Here is an 18025-nt window from a genome sequence, read left to right on the forward strand (position 1 = left end):
TTTATATATTTGGAGCACAGGCATTGGCTGATGAATGCTCTCATCAGCTGCTCCTGCACTCAATGTTATTAGCGGCAGCAGACGAAGGCTGATGGGAGCAGTAGTCACATCAGCTGACGCCAGCATGGGATCACTGCTGTGTGACTGGGGGTATTGATTTTACCACTGTTCAGAAGGAGTGTTTGCGGCGTTGACTCCCATTAGGTACTGGAATGAGATCCTAAGACCCATTGTGAAACCATATGCAGTTGCAGTGGGACCTGGGTTACTTCTGATACATGACAATGCTAGGCCTCATATGGCTAAAATGTGTCAGCAGTTCCTGCATGATGAAGGCATTGATGTTATGGGCTGGCCTGCCGTTCCCCAGACCTGAATACAATCAAGCACTTCTGGAACATCTCGTTCCATCCACCAATGCCACGTTGAACCACAGACTGTCCAGGAGTTGACTGAGGCTTTAATCCATTTCTGCAAGGAGATCCTTCAGGAGAAAATCCACTGCCTTGTCAGGAGCATATCCAGGCATTGTAGGGAGGTCATACAAGCCATTGTTCCCCATCTCCAGTCCACAAGGCCCACCAACAGGTCATGTTTTCAGGATTTCCTTAGTATTGCCAAGGTGATAATTGTATCACCTGTGCAATACAAAGGAAATCTGGAAAACATGACCTCTTGGTGGGCATTGAGGACTGAAGTTGGGGAACACTGATATAGGCAATTTGAGTTCACACACACTACTGAGCATCATGTCCTGAAGTCGGATCATAGTGTAATTCGATTTTCCACTTTGATTTTGAGTATCATTCTAAAGCCAGACCTTCATGGGATATTAATTTTGATTTACATTGATCATTTATATGTTTTATTATTCTCAACGCATTCCACTATGTAATGAATAAAGATTTGCAACTGGAATATTTCATTCAGTGATATCTAGGATGTGGTATTTTAGTGTTCCCTTTTATTTTGTTTGAGCAGTGTATTATATCTGCTGTACTGAGACAATTTTTATTGGCTCTGCAGTGAGACCAGGGCTGTCATTACATCTCACACGAGAGTTACCAGCCTGTTCTGGACTACTCCTATGTGAGATGTAATGAGCCCCTGCTCTGATCTTACTTTAAAGCGAGTACATGTTGAATACAGCAGACATAAGTGTGATTACCAGAACTGACAAATCTCCGGAAATGCAGTGTGGCGGAAGGGGTATTACAGCAAAGGTGACCTCACTGTGAGAGGAAGATAGCTGATAGAAGGGTTTGTAATTCAACACAGCTAGTCTCAGCTGCACTGCCAGTCCCCCACACTGACTAATGCAGGAGGTTAGACCAGGTGACCAGAGCTGTATCATTACATAGCTATTTTAACCCTATAGTTGCAGGTAAATGTTTTCCGAAGTGACAGATTCCCTTGAAAAAAAAAGTATGTTAAAACACTAGTGTACACCTCTTACCTTTCCAATGTATACCTATCCAGGGCATCCTTCCATGTGAGGTATATCTTGGCAGTCCTCTTAAAGAGAATCTGTCATTTGACAGAGCAGCATGATTTACTTGAAGATACAACTAGTGTTTTATTGGAAGAAGATTATCACTACAGGACTAGATGCCCACTTGCCTCATAGTCCAACCATGCCCATAGCACCGATTAGCAGCTTTCTATCAATATACAGAGTACAGAGAAAGCTTCCAATCAGTGGTGTGGGTGGCGTTATACACAGCTCAGCAATTTGAGCTTTGCTAGATCTGCAATAGAAAAAACTGTAATTCTAAGTGATACATCACTGGAATCAGGGTCTCTGTCCCTACATCATGCTATCCTCGGATTACACAGCAAAACCTGCTGACGGATTCCATGTAATGTAAACCTAGGATAGAAGTCATGAAACATGATTATGTGAATACGGCCCGACATTGTAAGCGCTCACCGATGCCTCCATATTGCTTATCAGTAGGTCAGTAGAAATCAGGGTGCAAATGGAGGGGGAATAGTACATTCAATATCAAACCATATGCTGGGTCTAATTACCTAAATTCCACATAGTTTTCATGACAATAATGTTACCTTTAATGGCTCACCCCATGCACCAGAGGAGAACAAAAGAACTTCCGATATCAGGAAAATTCGTAAATATGACTCTGTCCAATTTATACACACTTGATTGTTTCTTGCTTCAGATACAAAGGTTATATTGGGACTTCTGAACTTTACTGTCATGAAAAAAGGCACATTAGTATGACCATTCTGAGCAGACTGCACAAACCGAACATTCCAGACACAATTGTGATGGGCTAATAGCTGCACACCTCATCCATTCATTATTGGTATACGAGTTTTCTATTAAACACCTTCACATATACAATAGGTCACTCGAATAATGAGAATGAGATCTGGGAGAGTTTCCTGGTACATGCCCCTTTGTGACATCTGTAAGAATGATTGTCCAGAGAAGAAAAGGTGACCACTGCCATGAGTCCTGCATCATGCCAACAGTAAGCATCCTGAGACCATTCATGTGTGGGTTTTCCTTTCATCTGAGGAAGTGGGCTCACTTTTTGCCTAACAACACTGCAATAAATAAAGAATGGGATCTAAACTTTCTCCAAGAAAAACCTTCTCCCAACAATCCAGGAGTAATTTGGTAATGAGCAATGCTTTTCTGGCATGATGGAGACCACATCACAAGGCAAAAATGATATCTAAGGGACCCAGTTACCAAAACATTGACATTTTAGGTTCATGCCCAGAAAAACTCACTGAATCTCAACTACCATTTGGAACCTATGATCAATTCTTAAAAAATAAGTGGATAAACCAAAAACACAGACATTGTGATAAACTTCAAGCACTGATGAGACTAGAATGGGTCATCAGTCAGGATTTGACACAGCTGCCAGGGAGAATTGATGACGTATTGAAAAACAAGGGTAAATATTGAGGGGGCGTGGCCTGGGCTCTGAGCATGTAGGCAGCAAGAGCTCTAAGCTCCCACAGTCACATTCTAAAGCTACAAAATAAGCGTGCATAGGGTTAACCAAAATAACCTTGCTGGACCCTTTTTTATTTATGAAGCTTGGGTGCCCATTTTGAGACAAAAAGCAGGACTCTGGTCCAAAGAGGACTCAAGAAATAAGCTTTTACAAGTCTGGATGGCTGCGGTGCAGCAGAAGCTGAGGGACATCACCCCACATCATCTGCCCTCCTGTGAAGAGACCGGAGTGCCAGCGCAGGCTTTACTGAAGCCAGGATTGATCTGGAGGATCATTATTGGTACCGGGGACTTTATTTGGACCCCCCAGTAAGGTACAACATAATTCCAACTGTCTGCACGGCTTTCTGTCTGTGGTGTGTGGAGGATAACAGTGTGGCTGTGGCGGAGGGATACAGACTCCTGCATGTTCATCCCTTTTGAATACACCTGATTGCCACTGAATTCTGCCTGATGTAACATCAGGGTGAGGATAGCGGGGACAGAGGAGCTTCCCTTGACATATTCTAGCGTGGCACGCTGAAGAGGAAAGCAAAGACACTGGCGGGGACTCTTTCTTTGCCAAGGAACTGAAGGGCGGAGGGATACCACCGGACTTCTAGGACCAGACCCCGGAATCGGCCAAGAACAGCGCTATACAGCCTCATAAAGGACCGGATCAGAGGCAACTAGCATCGGGGGAGCCACTAAAAACTGCTGAGGTGAGGCACAACTGAAATCCGGTCAGTAGAACCGGACGCTGCACACTGATCACAGCTGCAATAGGACTCAATGGGAAGTAGTTCCGGCTGTGTCCAGCCTGTCAGCGTTGCAGAAACCTGACATCACAGGCCCCGCAGCACACAGCAAGTGGCCCCCGGTACTACAGGCTCAGCTATACCCCAGAACTGTGCGGCGCAGCAGGTAGTCATCCCCAAGAGTACCGAGGAGAAGGATATAGATTGCGGGGAGGGCCCTCACTCTCCCCACACAATAAAGGAATACTGACTATTCTGCACTTACCAGCAGCGCAGACTTATAACACAATAGTGACCGCAGTTTATGGCTGGTGGCCCCGGTGCCCAATACTCATCTGTGCAGTGCACCATAATAGAGGATTATCCACTCTTCAAGCAAGGATCAGATCTACAGTGGACTGCTTGCATTATTATTATTGAGGAATTGTGTGACTTTTGGCGCTCTTACTGAGGGTTTCTCAGTTGACTCCTTTTCTGAAACTTGTTTTTAGACCATTTTACTTAACTTGTCTGCTTGATCAAGCTAAAAGGGTCATAGATCTGAGGCCAGGGAAGGCTGCGTGGCAAATTTAAGATGCAGTCAGGCAGGGACAGAATTAATAATAGCTCACACAGGGTGACGAGGCACAATTTGGGGGCATATTCAAAATCCTATGAGGATATCCCTAATGTGTTACGCCCCACAAAATCTAGGTCACCTTTGAAAAGAGGTGAGCCCAAAATGCCTTATATAAAACAATCCCATAGCCCTGCACCTGTCAAAGCTGCAAAGGGGGATAGGGTATCAATAACCCATTGACCAAAACACTGCCTAAACACAACCTGAAACACTTCAAAAAATGAAAAATTTGGGGGGGAAAATTAAAACTCCTCCTTCAAATCAGCTCCTCACGGAGGAAATGGACACTTCCAAATCAAACAAAAGGGCTCAGACGATCAGGAAAACACCGAGAGTCTTCTGAGAACTCCGACAGTGACTCAGCTGACTATACCCCAAACAAGCCCTAAAAGGCAGAGGCCTAGAAGGGACACTGGAGGTCCATTTCCTTCGTTTGAAGTTCCTCCTCCATCCATCAACCTGGGGGAATACAAGGGGTCCAATAAACAAGCCACCGAAGGATTCATGGTGGATCTCTTCCAGTCCTTCAGTGATGCCCTAAAAATAGGCTTTGAGACTCAGGCTAAGGCCCTACAGGAAACTTGCAGAAATCTTGGCCAAAAGGTTGAGAAATATGAGGTAAAGATGGTACAGGCGGAGAGGGACAGTCTACCTCTCAAAGGAAAATTCTCTCCTCAAAACTGAGGTTATTTCCCTTAAAAACAAATTAACGGATCTGGAGGACCGAAGCACGAGAAATAACTTAAAAATACGAGGTATTCCTGAGTCGGTCTCCCAGGCAGATCTTTCAGATTACACTAAAAATGTATTCAAAAAATTATCGCCAAAATTGACAGAATTAGAAGTAAATATTAATCGTATACACCGCCTCCCACGTCCAAAAGGGGTCCCACAGGAAAAGCCTAGGGACACTACCCTCAGTCCATTTTTTTGAAACAAAGGAGAAGGTTCTAAAATCTCAGAGAGCGAGGTTCACCTCCAGAGCCATATAAAGATTTTCCAAGACTTCTCCAAAGAGACAATGGACGCAAGAAGGTCCTTCAGAGATTTGACCTCTAAACTTAGAGAGCTCAGAGTGTCATATAGATAGGGTTTCCCTACCAAGCTATTAGTCTGGTATAATGACAAAAACTACCCCATCTACACTCCACACGAGGGTCAGAAGTTCCTTAAATTTCTGATGGATGACCCAGCATTTAGGGATAGGGATTAGGACTGATTTTTATCTTATGTTCGAATTTACATGGTGTATACTATTAATTTCCTTTTCAAGAATATGAATATCTTATGACCCGTATTTACGGTTTATTGATGTCACTGTGGGAACTTGCCACTTAATTTTTTCTCACTTTTTCCCCCACACTAAGGTGAGACACCAACCGGTTTGGAGTCCTCCAGGAGAACGCTCAAGTTCCTAATTTTTTTTTTTTTTTTCTGTATTTCACTGTTTTTCTTGTTTCCATTTTTCTGTTTTGATATTGCACTCTAACAATGAAAATCTTGTCATACAATGTTAGGGGGCTGAACAGTCCGAATAAGAGGTATGCGGTATGGATGGAGATCAACCGAACCCGTGCCGAATTGGTATGCCTCCAGGAGGTTAAACTGGCCTCCAATCAACACCCGATCTTCCAGCACAAGAACTTTCCACACATGTACAAGTCACTGTCTACAAAGAAAATGGCTGGGGTCATTACACTGGTAGGTGGCACCGTTCCTTTTCAGCTCATCAAAGGGATACCAGACTCATTGGGCAGGTTTCATATACTCATATGCTTACTCCATGAAAGGCCATGCACAATAGTGAAGGTATACGCACCAAAGAAGGGACACATTCGTTTCTTGAACAAGCTAATCAAAAAGTAGACAAAGTCAAAACAGGTGATCTGATCTTACTAGGCGATTTTAACCCCTTAACGACCGCCGATACGCCTTTTAACTGTGGTAATTAAGGGTACTAAAACCACAGCGCCGTTAATTCACGGCGTTGTGATTTAAGTGAATAGCGCCCCCCAGTGTCGGATTTTCTCCGGGGTCTCGGCTGCCAGGGGTAGCCGAGACCCCAGAGAACATGAATCGGTCGGTTTTATTGACCCCCGCTTTTGCGATCGCCGTTATTAACCCTATAACGGCGACCGCAAAAAAAAAAAAGCCGCGATTTTACATTTAATTTCTCTCTCTCCTCTGATGTGATCGCACATCAGAGGAGAGAGAAATAGGGTCCCCGATCCCCCCCCCGGTACCTCTCCGTGGCCCTCTGTCCCCTCCCGGTGGTCCCACGTCCCGCCGGCATCCTCCGATGGGCGCCGCCATCTTGAAAATGGCGGGCGCATGCGCAGTGCGCCCGCCGGGAATCTGCCGGCTCCGGCTGGCAGATTCCATTCATTATTTTGATCACTATGATAAACGATCATAGTGATCAAAATAAAAAAAATAGTACATAACCCCCCCGTTTATCACTCCCTTATACAGGCCAATATAATGAAATAAAGAAAATATTTTTTTTTTTCAGTTTTCCATTAGGGTTGGGCTAGGGTTAGGGTTGGGCTAGGGTTAGGGTTGGGCTAGGGTTAGGGCTCGGGTCACGACTAGGGTTAGGGCAAACTAGGATTAGGGATTAGGGTTGGGATTAGGGTTAGGGGTGTGTTGGGGTTAGGGTTGGAGCAAGAATTGAGGGGTTTCCACTATTTGCCAACTTTGGGGGTCTAAAAATTGGGGTCTAAAAAAAAAATCACTTTTGTGGAAATAAAAAAAGACTTTTTATTTTCACGGCTCTGCGTTTATAAACTTTTGTGAAGCGCTTGGGGGTTCAAAGTGCTCACCACACATCTAGATAAGTTCCTTAGGGGGTCTAATTTCCAAAATGGGGTCACTTGTGGGGGGTTTCCACTGTTTAGGCCCATCAGGGGCTCTGCAAGCGCAACATGATGCCCGCAGACCATTCCATCAAAGTCTGCATTCCAAAATCGCACTCCTTCCCTTCCGAGCTCTCCCATGCGCCCAAACAGTGGTTCCCCCCCACATATGGGGTATCGGCGTACTCAGGACAAATCGCATAACAACTGTGCGGGTATGATTTCTCCTGTTACCCTTGTAAAAAATAAAAATTTGGGGGCGAAAAGATCATCTTTGTGGAAAAAAATAGATTTCTTATTTTCACGGCTCTACGTTATAAACTTCTGTGAAGCCCTTGGGGGTTCAAAGTGCTCACCACACATCTAGATAAGTTCCTTAATGGGTCTAGTTTCCAAAATGGGGTCACTTGTTGGAGGTTTTCACTGTTTAGGCACATTAAGGGCTCTCCGAACGCAACATGGCATCCGATCTCAATTCCAGCCAATTCTGCATTGAAAAAGTCAAACGGCGCTCCATCCCTTGCGAGCTCTGCCGTGTGCTGAAATAGTGGTTTACCCCCACATATAGGGTATCGGCGTATTCAGGAGAAATTGTACAACAAATTTTGTGGTTGATTTTCTCTTTTAACACTTGTGAAAATAAAAAAAATTGGTTCTGAAGTAAATTTTTTGCAAAAAAAAGTTAAATATTAATTTTTTTCGTTCCACATTGCTTTAGTTCCTGTGAAGCACTTAAAGGGTTAATAAACTTCTTGAATGTGGTTTTGAGCACCTTGAGGGGTCTAGTGTTTAGAATGGTGCCACTTTTGGGTATTTTCTGTCATGTACACCCCTCAAAATGACTTTAAATATGATGTGGTCCCTAAAAAAAATGGTTTTGTAAATTTTGTTGTAAAAATGAGAAATCGCTGGTCAACTTTTAACCCTTATAACTTCCTAACAAAAAAAAATTTTGCTTCCAAAATTGTGCTGATGTAAAGTAGACATGTGGGAAATGTTATTTATTAAGAATTTTGTGTGACACATCTCTCTGATTTGAGGGCATAAAAATTTAAAGTTTTAAAATTGCAAAATTTTCAAAATTTTCACCATATTTCCATTTTTTTCATAAATAAACACAAGACTTATCGAAGAAATTTTACCACTAATATGAAGTACAATATGTCACGAAAAAAAACAGTCTTAGAATCAGCGGGATCCATTAAAGCGTTCCAGAGTTATAACCTCATAAAGGGACAGTGGTCAGAATTGTAAAAATTGGCCTGGTCATTAAGCTGCAAACTGGCTCTGTCGCTAAGGGGTTAATATTGTCCCGGATAGTAGCATGGATTCATCCTCATTGGTTCGCCACAAGGTTCCAGCTTTAACTGGTTAATTCAAAATGAGCTTTATGATGCTTTTCGTTGCTTGAACACATAGTCTCCTGAGTATTCTCACTTTTCAGATGTACATAAGACAGCATCTAGAATCGATCTACTACTTACTAATATATTTACTTTATCCAAAATTACAGATATACGGTTCATGCAAAAGACCATCTCGGATCATAGCCCGGTTCTCGCTGAGTTCCTCGTGGGTCCTCCCTCTGACAAGCCATTCCACTGGAGACTTAACCTAGCCTTGTTATATATACACCAGAGTACAAGCAAGAGATAGAAAACGTTCTTTTAACCCCCAAAGGTGGTTTGCATGTTCATGACCGGGCCAATGTTTACAATTCTGACCACTGTCCCTTTATGAGGTAATAACCCTGAAATGCTTCCATGGATCCCGGTGATTCTGACATTGTTTTCTCGTGACATATTGTACTTCATGCTAGTGGTAAAATTTAATTCATATAACTTGCGTTTATTTGTGAAAAAACGGAAATTTGGTGAAAATTTCGCAATTTTCCAACTTTGAATTTTTATGCCCTTAAATCACAGATACGGCACCCAAAAATTTAATAAGTAACATTTCCCACATGTTTACTTTACATCAGCACAATTTTGGAACCAAAATTTTTTTTGTTAGGAAGTTATAAGGGTTAAAAGTTGACCAGCGATTTCTCATTTTTGCAACACTATTTTATTTTTACGGACCACATCACATTTGAAGCCACTTTGAGGGGTCTATATGATAGAAAATACCCCAAAGTGACACCATTCTAAAAACTGCACCCCTTAAGGTGCTCAAAACCACATTCAAGAAGTTTATTAACCCTTCAGGTGCTTCACAGGAATTTTTTGAATATTTAAAAAAATGAACATTTAACTTTTTTTCACAAAAAAAATAATTCAGGTTCAATTTTTTTTATTTTACCAAGGGTAACAGGAGAAATTGGACTGCAAAAGTTATTGTGCAGTTTGTCCTGAGTACGCCGATACCTGATATGTGGGGGGGAACCACTGTTTCGGCGCATGGCAGAGCTCGGAAGGGAAGGAGCGCCGTTTGACTTTTTCAATGCAAAATTGGCTGGAATTCAGATCGGACGCCATGTCACGTTTGGAGAGCCCCTGATATACCTAGACAGTGGAAACCTCCCACAATTGACCCCATTTTGGAAACTAGACCTCCAAGGAATTTGTCTAGATATGTGGTGAGAACTTTGAACCCCCAAGGGCTTCACAGAAGTTTATAACGTACAGACGTACAATTATAAAATCATTTTTTCCACAAAAATGATCTTTTCACCCTCAATTCTTATTTTTCCAAGGGTAACAGGACCCTAAAAGTTATTGTGCAACTTGTCCTGAGTACGCTGATACCCCATATGTGGGGGTAAACCACTATTTGGGCGCATGGCAGAGCTCGGAAGGGAAGCAGCGTCATTTGACGTTTTTGGCTGGAATTGAGATCAGACACCATGCCGCGTTTGGAAAGCCCCTGATGTACCAAAACAGTGAAAACCCCCAACAAATGACACTATTTTGGAAACTAGACCCCCCAAGGAATTTATCTAGATGTGTGGTGAGCACTTTCAACCCCCCAGTGCTTCACAGAAGTTTATAAGCCCGGGCGTGAAAATAAAAAAATCATATTTTTTTTCCACAAAAATGATATTTTTGCCCCCAATTTTTTATTTTCTTAAGGGTAACAGGAGAAATTGGACCCCAAAAGTTGTTTTGCAATTTGTCCTGAGTAGGCTGATAGTCTATATGTGGGGGTAAAACACTGTTTGGACGCATGGCAGAGCTTGGAAGGGAAGGAGCACCATTTGACTTTTTTTCAACGCAGAATTGGCTGGAATTGAGATCAGACGCCATGTTGCATTTGGAGAGCACCTGATGTGCCCAAACAGTGGAAACCCCCCAATTATAATTCCAACCCTAACCCCAACACACCCCTAACCCTAATCTCAGCCCTAACCCTAATGGTAAAATGGAAATAAATACATTTTCTTTTAATTTTATTTATAATTTTTCCATATTTTGACCAACAGAGTCATGTGAGGTCTTATTTTTTGTGGGACAAGTTGACATTTTTATTGGTATCATTTTCGGGCACGTGACATCTTTTGATCGCTTTTTATTCTGATTTTTGGGACGCAGAATGAACAAAACCAGCGTTTCATGAATTTCTTTTGGGGGGTGCGTTTACACCGTTCCGCCTGCGGTAAAACTGATAAAGCGCTTTTATTCCTCGGGTCAGTACGGTTACAGCGATACCTCATTTAAGTCTTTTTTTTATGTTTTGGCGCTTTTATGCAATGAAAACAATTTTATATAAAAAAAATAATTACGGTATTTTTGCATCGCTTTATTCTGCGAGCTATAACTCGTTTTTTGTGGGACAAGATGACGTTTTCAGCGGTACCATGGATATTTATATGCGTCTTTTTGATCGCGCGTTAGTGCACTTTTTGTTTGGCAGTATGATAATAAATCATTATTTTTTGCTTCGTTTTTTATTTTTATTTTTTAAGGGGTTCGCTAAAGGGGTTAACTAATGGGACAGTTTTATAGGGCGGGTCGTTACAGACGCGGCGATACCAAATATGTGTACTTTTATTGTTTTGTATTTCCAAAAAATGAATTTATTAGGGAATATATTTTTATTTTTTTAGCTTTTTTTTTAATTATTTTTACACTTTTTTTTTAACCTTATTACATTGTCCCAGGGGGGACATAGCTGTCATGTGACAGATCGCTGATCTGTCACATCACAGATCACTGTGACAGATCAGCGATCTGTCACAGGCACTGCACAAGGCTTCCGCCTTGCCTGCGCTTTGCTCCCTGCAGGCCCCCGTCGCCATCTTGGATTCGGGGACCTGCAGGGATGGAGCCCCCCGCTGCAGCGCTGCACATTGCGCTGCTGTGGGGGGCTCAGGGAAGCACGGAGGGAGCCCCCTCCCCCTCCTTGCCGATGCTTCCTTTAACCCCCGGTACACTGCAATCGTGTTTGATCGTGGTGTGCAAGGGGTTAACGTGTCGAGGGCGGTCCGTGACCGCCCCTGACACATTGTGCCGGGTGTCAGCTGTGATAATCAGCTGACACCCGGCCGTGATCAGCGGCGCTCACCACGTGGGCGCCGCTGATCGCTATGATGTACTATCCCGTCCCTGGGCATTAAGTCCCAGGGCACATGGACGGGATAGTATGTCACATGACAGAAAGGGGTTAAACTACTTAAAGGAAAATGTATCTGGTGAAGTAGATCAGTTCACGGTCTGGAATGCCCATAAGGCGGTCCAGAGGGGATGCCTTATGCAGATCCTCTCTAAATATAAGAAGAGAAATAGGGAAAAATTACAAACCTACAGGCCCAAATTAATGATCTAGAAAAAAAACAAACGAACTTGAAAGTTCCTTCCAAAACCATCCAGGCTGAGATTTTGAGACTCAGAGTCTGAGATCTGAAATCTACCAGGAATACGATGCAGCCATCAAAGCATCTAGGTATAAAATCGTTTACATCTCTCAACAAGCCTACCAAGTTTATGATGAGGAAATTAAAAAGAGAGAGAATCAAAAAAAGGATAATTAAGATTGTATCTCCCTCAGGTGATCCCAAAATTCACCCTAGGGACATTGTCAACTCGTTTGCAGATTTCTTTAAAAATCTTTATAACCTGAAAGATGACCCCCAAACACCGGTGGTCAACTCGAATTTTGTGGATTCTTTTCTACAGAGTATCGATTTACCAAGAGTTGATGAGCTGGACGAATTTTATCAATAGCCCTTTTACAGAGAGTGAAATCGTTGACGTTATCAAGAAACTGCAGTCCCAAAAATCACCAGGGCTGGATGGCTTCTCTGGGGAATACTATAAATCCTTTTCAAAAATTCTGGCTCCACAGTTGGCTTCCGTCTTTGGTATGGCATCCTCTCGGGGTTCTTTCCCAAAGGAGATGTTAGAGGCAACAATTGTCATAATTCCAAAGAAGGGAGGAGACCCTGAGAGGATACAGAACTATAGGCCAATCTCGCTCATAAACAGCGATATTAAAATCTACTCAAAGATCATCGCAAACCGATTAAAAAACATCCTTCCACGTCTGTTGGTGGATGATCAAATAGGGATCACAGAGGGCCGCCAGGCCTCAGATGGGACTAGAAGGGTGTTGAACTTGATAAATTTAGCTAACAATTCGAGAACCGAAACTGCTCTTCTGGCACTGGACGCCGAGAAGGCGTTCGATAGACTAAACTGGCCATATTTAAAAACAACTCTCGCTAGATTTGGCTTTGACGAGAAGTTTCTATCAACAGTCTTCGCCCTATACTCGGGTCCTAGTGCCAGGATCTATACAAACAACTTCCTTTCTGACTCGTTCGACATTACTAATGGCACAAGACAGGGGTGCCCCCTGTCTCTCCTTCTATTTGTGCTTGCCATAGAGCCCCCAGCCGAAAAAATTTGATTAAACAATGATATTAAAGGCTTTGAACTGCCATCACGTAATTTTAAAATTAGGTTATTCGCAGATGATCTCTTCCTCACACTTCTTGATCCCGCAAATTCCACTAAAGCCCTTTCAGATGAACTAGAAAAATTCTCTAGAGCATCCTATTTTAAGATAAACCCACACAAATCCAAATTTATAACCCTAAACATGAAACAATCCGAAATTAACGAAATAAAGACTCAAACCCAGTTCATTTGGGAGGAAAAAGAGATTGTCTATCTAGGGATTAGAATAGCAGGATCAATCCAATCCACAGTTAGGGCCAATTTAGACAGCATTATAAAGACTATTACAGGCAATCTATCTTTTTTGGCTCAGTTAGAGACTTCCATTTTTGGGAAGATAATGGCAGTCAAAGCCTTTATCCTTCCCAAAATTTTATACATATTTAGGACTTTGCCAGTTAGCTTTCCACGCCATTCCATTGATAAAATTCAAGAGCTCATCCGACTATTTATTTGGAAAGGTAAGAAAGCAAGAATATCTGCAGACTTACTTTATAAAAATAAAAAACATGGGGTCGCAGGACTGCCCGACATATACGCTTATTATCAGGCCTCACTTATTAAACAGAGCTGGCACTGGTTTATGGAAAACATGACACATCCGCCTTGGTATGGCTTGGAGAGAGATGCTAGTGATAGAGGTCCCACGCAAAAGCTTTTCTTTTACTTCCTTCTGCAAAAGCACAGTGCGAACTCATCTCATCCTATATTCCGGCCGATAATCTCAGCCTGGAGGGATCTCATTAAGCCGACTAAACATATCAAAAAAGCAGAGCAAATCTTAAAGTTGCCTCTATCTTCATTCGCACTGATGGATGATCTCCCAATGCCGGAGGTATGGGGGAAATCTGTAATCAAAAAGGTGGGGGATGTTTTTAGTGGAGTGGAGTTCTTGAAATTCAGTGAGATCAAGGCTAAATATAATCTACCATCATCTGAGCTGGTCTTTTACACCATGTTGAAAGACAGAATTTTGAAAATCATAAAAGGGAAGACTTTAAATTATGAAATGCTAACTTCACTGTTGTGCAACCTTAAAAATTAAAACCTCTGGAGTCTGCGTAATTTGTATAGATCTGTCGTCAAGGACCTAACGAGCCACAAAAACATATACATGAAGAGATGGGAGTCCGATTTAGGTGCTGATATCCGTCTCAAGAATTGGAACGATGCCATCAAATTCACTTACAATTCCAACATATCAATGGGTCTTCACGAGGGTTATATTAAACTGTTAACCTTGTCGGGGTATAGTACCACCTATTTATCACATTTTAACACAGAAGTATCTTCCTTGTGCTGGAGAGGCTGTGGACATCAAGGGAACCTCTACCATATATTATGGGGTTGTTCAAAGATCAAAAACCTCTGGTTTCAGGTCACACAGCACATTAACCTCATTGCTAAGGACTTCACAATTACGCCTGAAAGAGCACTTCTTTCATTAGACATGGAACAGTTTGATGATTCGGTAAGATACATTATCATACACATCCTCTTAGTGACTAAGACCATGTTAGCACAATGGTGGAAGAAAGTCGAGGTTCCTAAGTTTTCAGACATATTTGATAAGATAGGCCAACATAGTGATTTAGAACTCAGATTTGCGATTAACAACAATCACATCCACAAATATACAAAAAAATGGAAGACTTGGAACAACAAATTCCATATCAAATAGACCTTTTAAGAGGTATTATATTTTGAGGCCTAAACATGGCCGTTGTAGTATCTCCTTCCAAGAATGTTACCCCATAATAAGGATTGGCGATTTTCTTTTCCTTTTATGTTGTTATTTGCTATATGCTATTTAATGCCTATTTGTGGGTTCTCTAGTTTTAATTTTTTTCCGTACCTGTACAAGGTTCTTTACTTCCCATTCCCTTTCCTCCCTTCCTACCTTCCTTCCCTTACCCTGTTTAATTACTGAAAACCAATAAAATTATTTGAAAAGAAAAATAAGGGTAAATATTGAGTCTTTGCATAAACTTAATGTGTTTGTCAATAAAAGTTTAAAAACTTACAAAATGCTGATAATTAACCCCTTCCCGTCAAGTGCCGTGCATATGTGATGATAGGGTCCGGGTGTCAGCTCCGTGTGAGTGCTTCCTGAGTGCTCCCACCATAACAACGCAATGCAATTGCGTTGTTCTGATGGTCTTCATGGAGACCCCCGGCCCCAAGATGGCCACAGGGTCCCTCAGAGTTCTGCAGGGAAGATGGCTTGTGAGCACATGCCTCCTACTCTGCCTGTCAGACGTTGATCTGATGCTCTGCAGTGCAGAAGCATTGCAGAGCATCATCTCAGCAATCTGATACTATACAGCTCTGGCAAAAATTAAGAGACCACTGCACAGTTTTATAAAAATCAACTTCTCTACATGTCTAACAGCAATTCCATTCCTGTGTCAGTTGAATTCCAACCAGAGTACACCTCATTCTATTTAATGTGCTTCTGATTAGGTGATCACCTGAACTAAATCTTATTTAACGAAGGAAAGTATAAAAAACCCTGCTGTGGTGTTCACAATCCTCTTGCAATAGGACAAGCTGGATGGCAAAACAAGTGCTAGTAATATCCCAAAAGTAATGGGAATGAAAAAATAACTTTTAACCATGCCAAAGGAGTTGAAAAGTATTGAGTGAGGAAAAGAAGGGCTCAATTCTGGCTTTACTAGCAGAGGGATACAGTGGGCATCATGTTGCCTCCATCCTTAAAATTTCTAAGACGGCAGTCCATTACAACAAGGTCAAGCAGCAGACATTGGGGACGACAAAGCTACAGACCGGCAAACGACGTTCCACTGACCGGGATGACCGTCATCTTATTCGAATGTCACTTAGCAACCGCAGGAAGACATCAAGTGACCTATAAAAGGAATGGCAAATGGCAGCTGGGGTGAAGTGCACGGCAAGAACAGTTTTTAACAGGCGCCTAGAGGCAGGGCTCAAGTAATGTAAAGCTAGAAAAAAGCCTTTCTTCAATGAAAAGCAAAGGAGAGCCAGGCTGAAGTTTGCCAAAGACCATAAGGATTGGACCATAGAGGACTGGAGTAAGGTAATCTTCTCTGATAAGTCTAATTTTCAGCTTTGCCCAACACCTGGTCATCTAATGGTTAGACGGAGATCTGGAGAGGCGTACAAGCCACAGTGTCTTGCACCCACTGTGAAATTTGGTGGAGGATTAATGAGCATCAGGGGATGCTTCAGCAAGGCTGGAATTGAGCAGGCTAATCTTTGCGAAGCATGAATCAAGCCGCATACAAGGTTATCCTGAAAAAAACAGTTGATTCCTTCTGCTCAGGCAATGTTCCCCAACTCTGAGGACTGTTTTTTCCAGCAAGACAATGCACCATGCCACACAGCTAGGTCAATCAATGTGTGGATGAAGGACCACCACATCAAATCCCTGTCATGGCCAGCCCAATTTCCAGATCTGAATCCCATTGAAAACCTCTGGAATGTAATCAAGAGGAAGATGAATAATTACAAGCCATCAAATAAAGAACTGCTTAAATTTTTGTACCAGGAGTGGCATAAGATCACCCAAAAGCAGTGTGAAAGACTGGTGGAAAGCATGCCAAGACGCATGAAAGCTGTGATTAAAAATCATGGTTATCCACAAAACATTGATTTCTGAACTCTTCCTGAGTTAAAACATTAGTATTGTTGTTTCTTTTTTTTTTTTTTATATAATTCTTTATTTAAAGACTCACAGCGAAATCCAGGTTAACATAATAATTGAAACCAGACAAGTAGACGAATACAAGCAATACAACTTAACTCCCGACCAGGACAATCGTCCATGAGTCCTTAACATCCGGGGACCTGGTAGTAGAGGTCAATGACCCAATTCGGAGAGTCTTCCATTTTTTAACTTTTAACAAACAGTATAGGAAAGAAAAGACAGAGCAGAGGAAGAAGAAGGAGTGCAGTTAAAGTGACAAAAGAGAGTGGGGGGAAATAAGTAGCGGAGCCAAGAGAGGCGGAAAAAACGAGAGGGTAAGGGAAGGAGTACCCACCCGATCAAGTCCACCACTCAGCCTGATGTTTTCAGTTAACCTCAAGGGGGGTTTGCCGCCAGCATTAGATCACTATACTCACTAGAAAAATATTCAGGATTGAGAGTCCTCAGTAGTTGATACCTTTTAATGGCTAACTGAAAAGATGGTAATACATTGCAAGCTTTCGAGACTACTCAGGTCTCTTCATCAGGCTAGACTAATACAAAATCTGAAGTCACATATTTATGCACAATACAGCCTAGAAAAAATGCAATAGATAAGACAAGTGACGTGAAGCAGAACTATCAATATGGGAGAGGGAGAAACATAAATATAAACATTGGACCAGTTCATAGATAAGGAGTCTGGATGTTTTATGGTCCTCTGATTGGGGTCTAGTTCTGTGTTGCCCCGCACACAGAACTAGACCCCAATCAGAGGACCATAAAACATCCAGACTCCTTATCTATGAACTGGTCCAATGTTTATATTTATGTTTCTCCCTCTCCCATATTGATAGTTCTGCTTCACGTCACTTGTCTTATCTATTGCATTTTTTCTAGGCTGTATTGTGCATAAATATGTGACTTCAGATTTTGTATTAGTCTAGCCTGATGAAGAGACCTGAGTAGTCTCGAAAGCTTGCAATGTATTACCATCTTTTCAGTTAGCCATTAAAAGGTATCAACTACTGAGGACTCTCAATCCTGAATATTTTTCTATCCACTGGCTAACACGGTACAAAGATATACATCTTTCCTATACTCACTAGAGCTTTGAAAATCCATCCATCCAAGCCAATTAGCCCAAAACTTTGGGTATGATTCATATATGGATGAGGTGAGGTCCTCCATATACATAATTTCATTGACTTTTGCGATCCATTGAGTTATGGTTGGAGGAGCGGGACTCTTCCATCTC

The 18025-nt window shown here is 42.1% G+C and overlaps 1 protein-coding gene across 2 annotated transcripts in view; it reads right to left on the minus strand.

Annotated features, from left to right (window-relative positions):
• Positions 1 to 18025, minus strand: part of LOC141048096 (interleukin-13 receptor subunit alpha-1-like) — a 212487-nt gene that overhangs the window by 15539 nt on the left and 178923 nt on the right. For both annotated transcript variants that reach the window (XM_073543490.1, XM_073543489.1), the window contains exon 7: positions 2068 to 2213. In XM_073543490.1, coding sequence (XP_073399591.1) covers positions 2068 to 2213 — 146 coding nt within the window. The remainder of the gene's footprint in view (positions 1 to 2067; positions 2214 to 18025) is intronic.

The sequence above is a fragment of the Dendrobates tinctorius genome, unplaced genomic scaffold (assembly GCF_039654945.1).
Source record: "Dendrobates tinctorius isolate UK_male_01 unplaced genomic scaffold, ASM3965494v1 ptg000133l, whole genome shotgun sequence".
In the NCBI taxonomy this organism is placed as follows: Eukaryota; Metazoa; Chordata; class Amphibia; order Anura; family Dendrobatidae; genus Dendrobates; species Dendrobates tinctorius.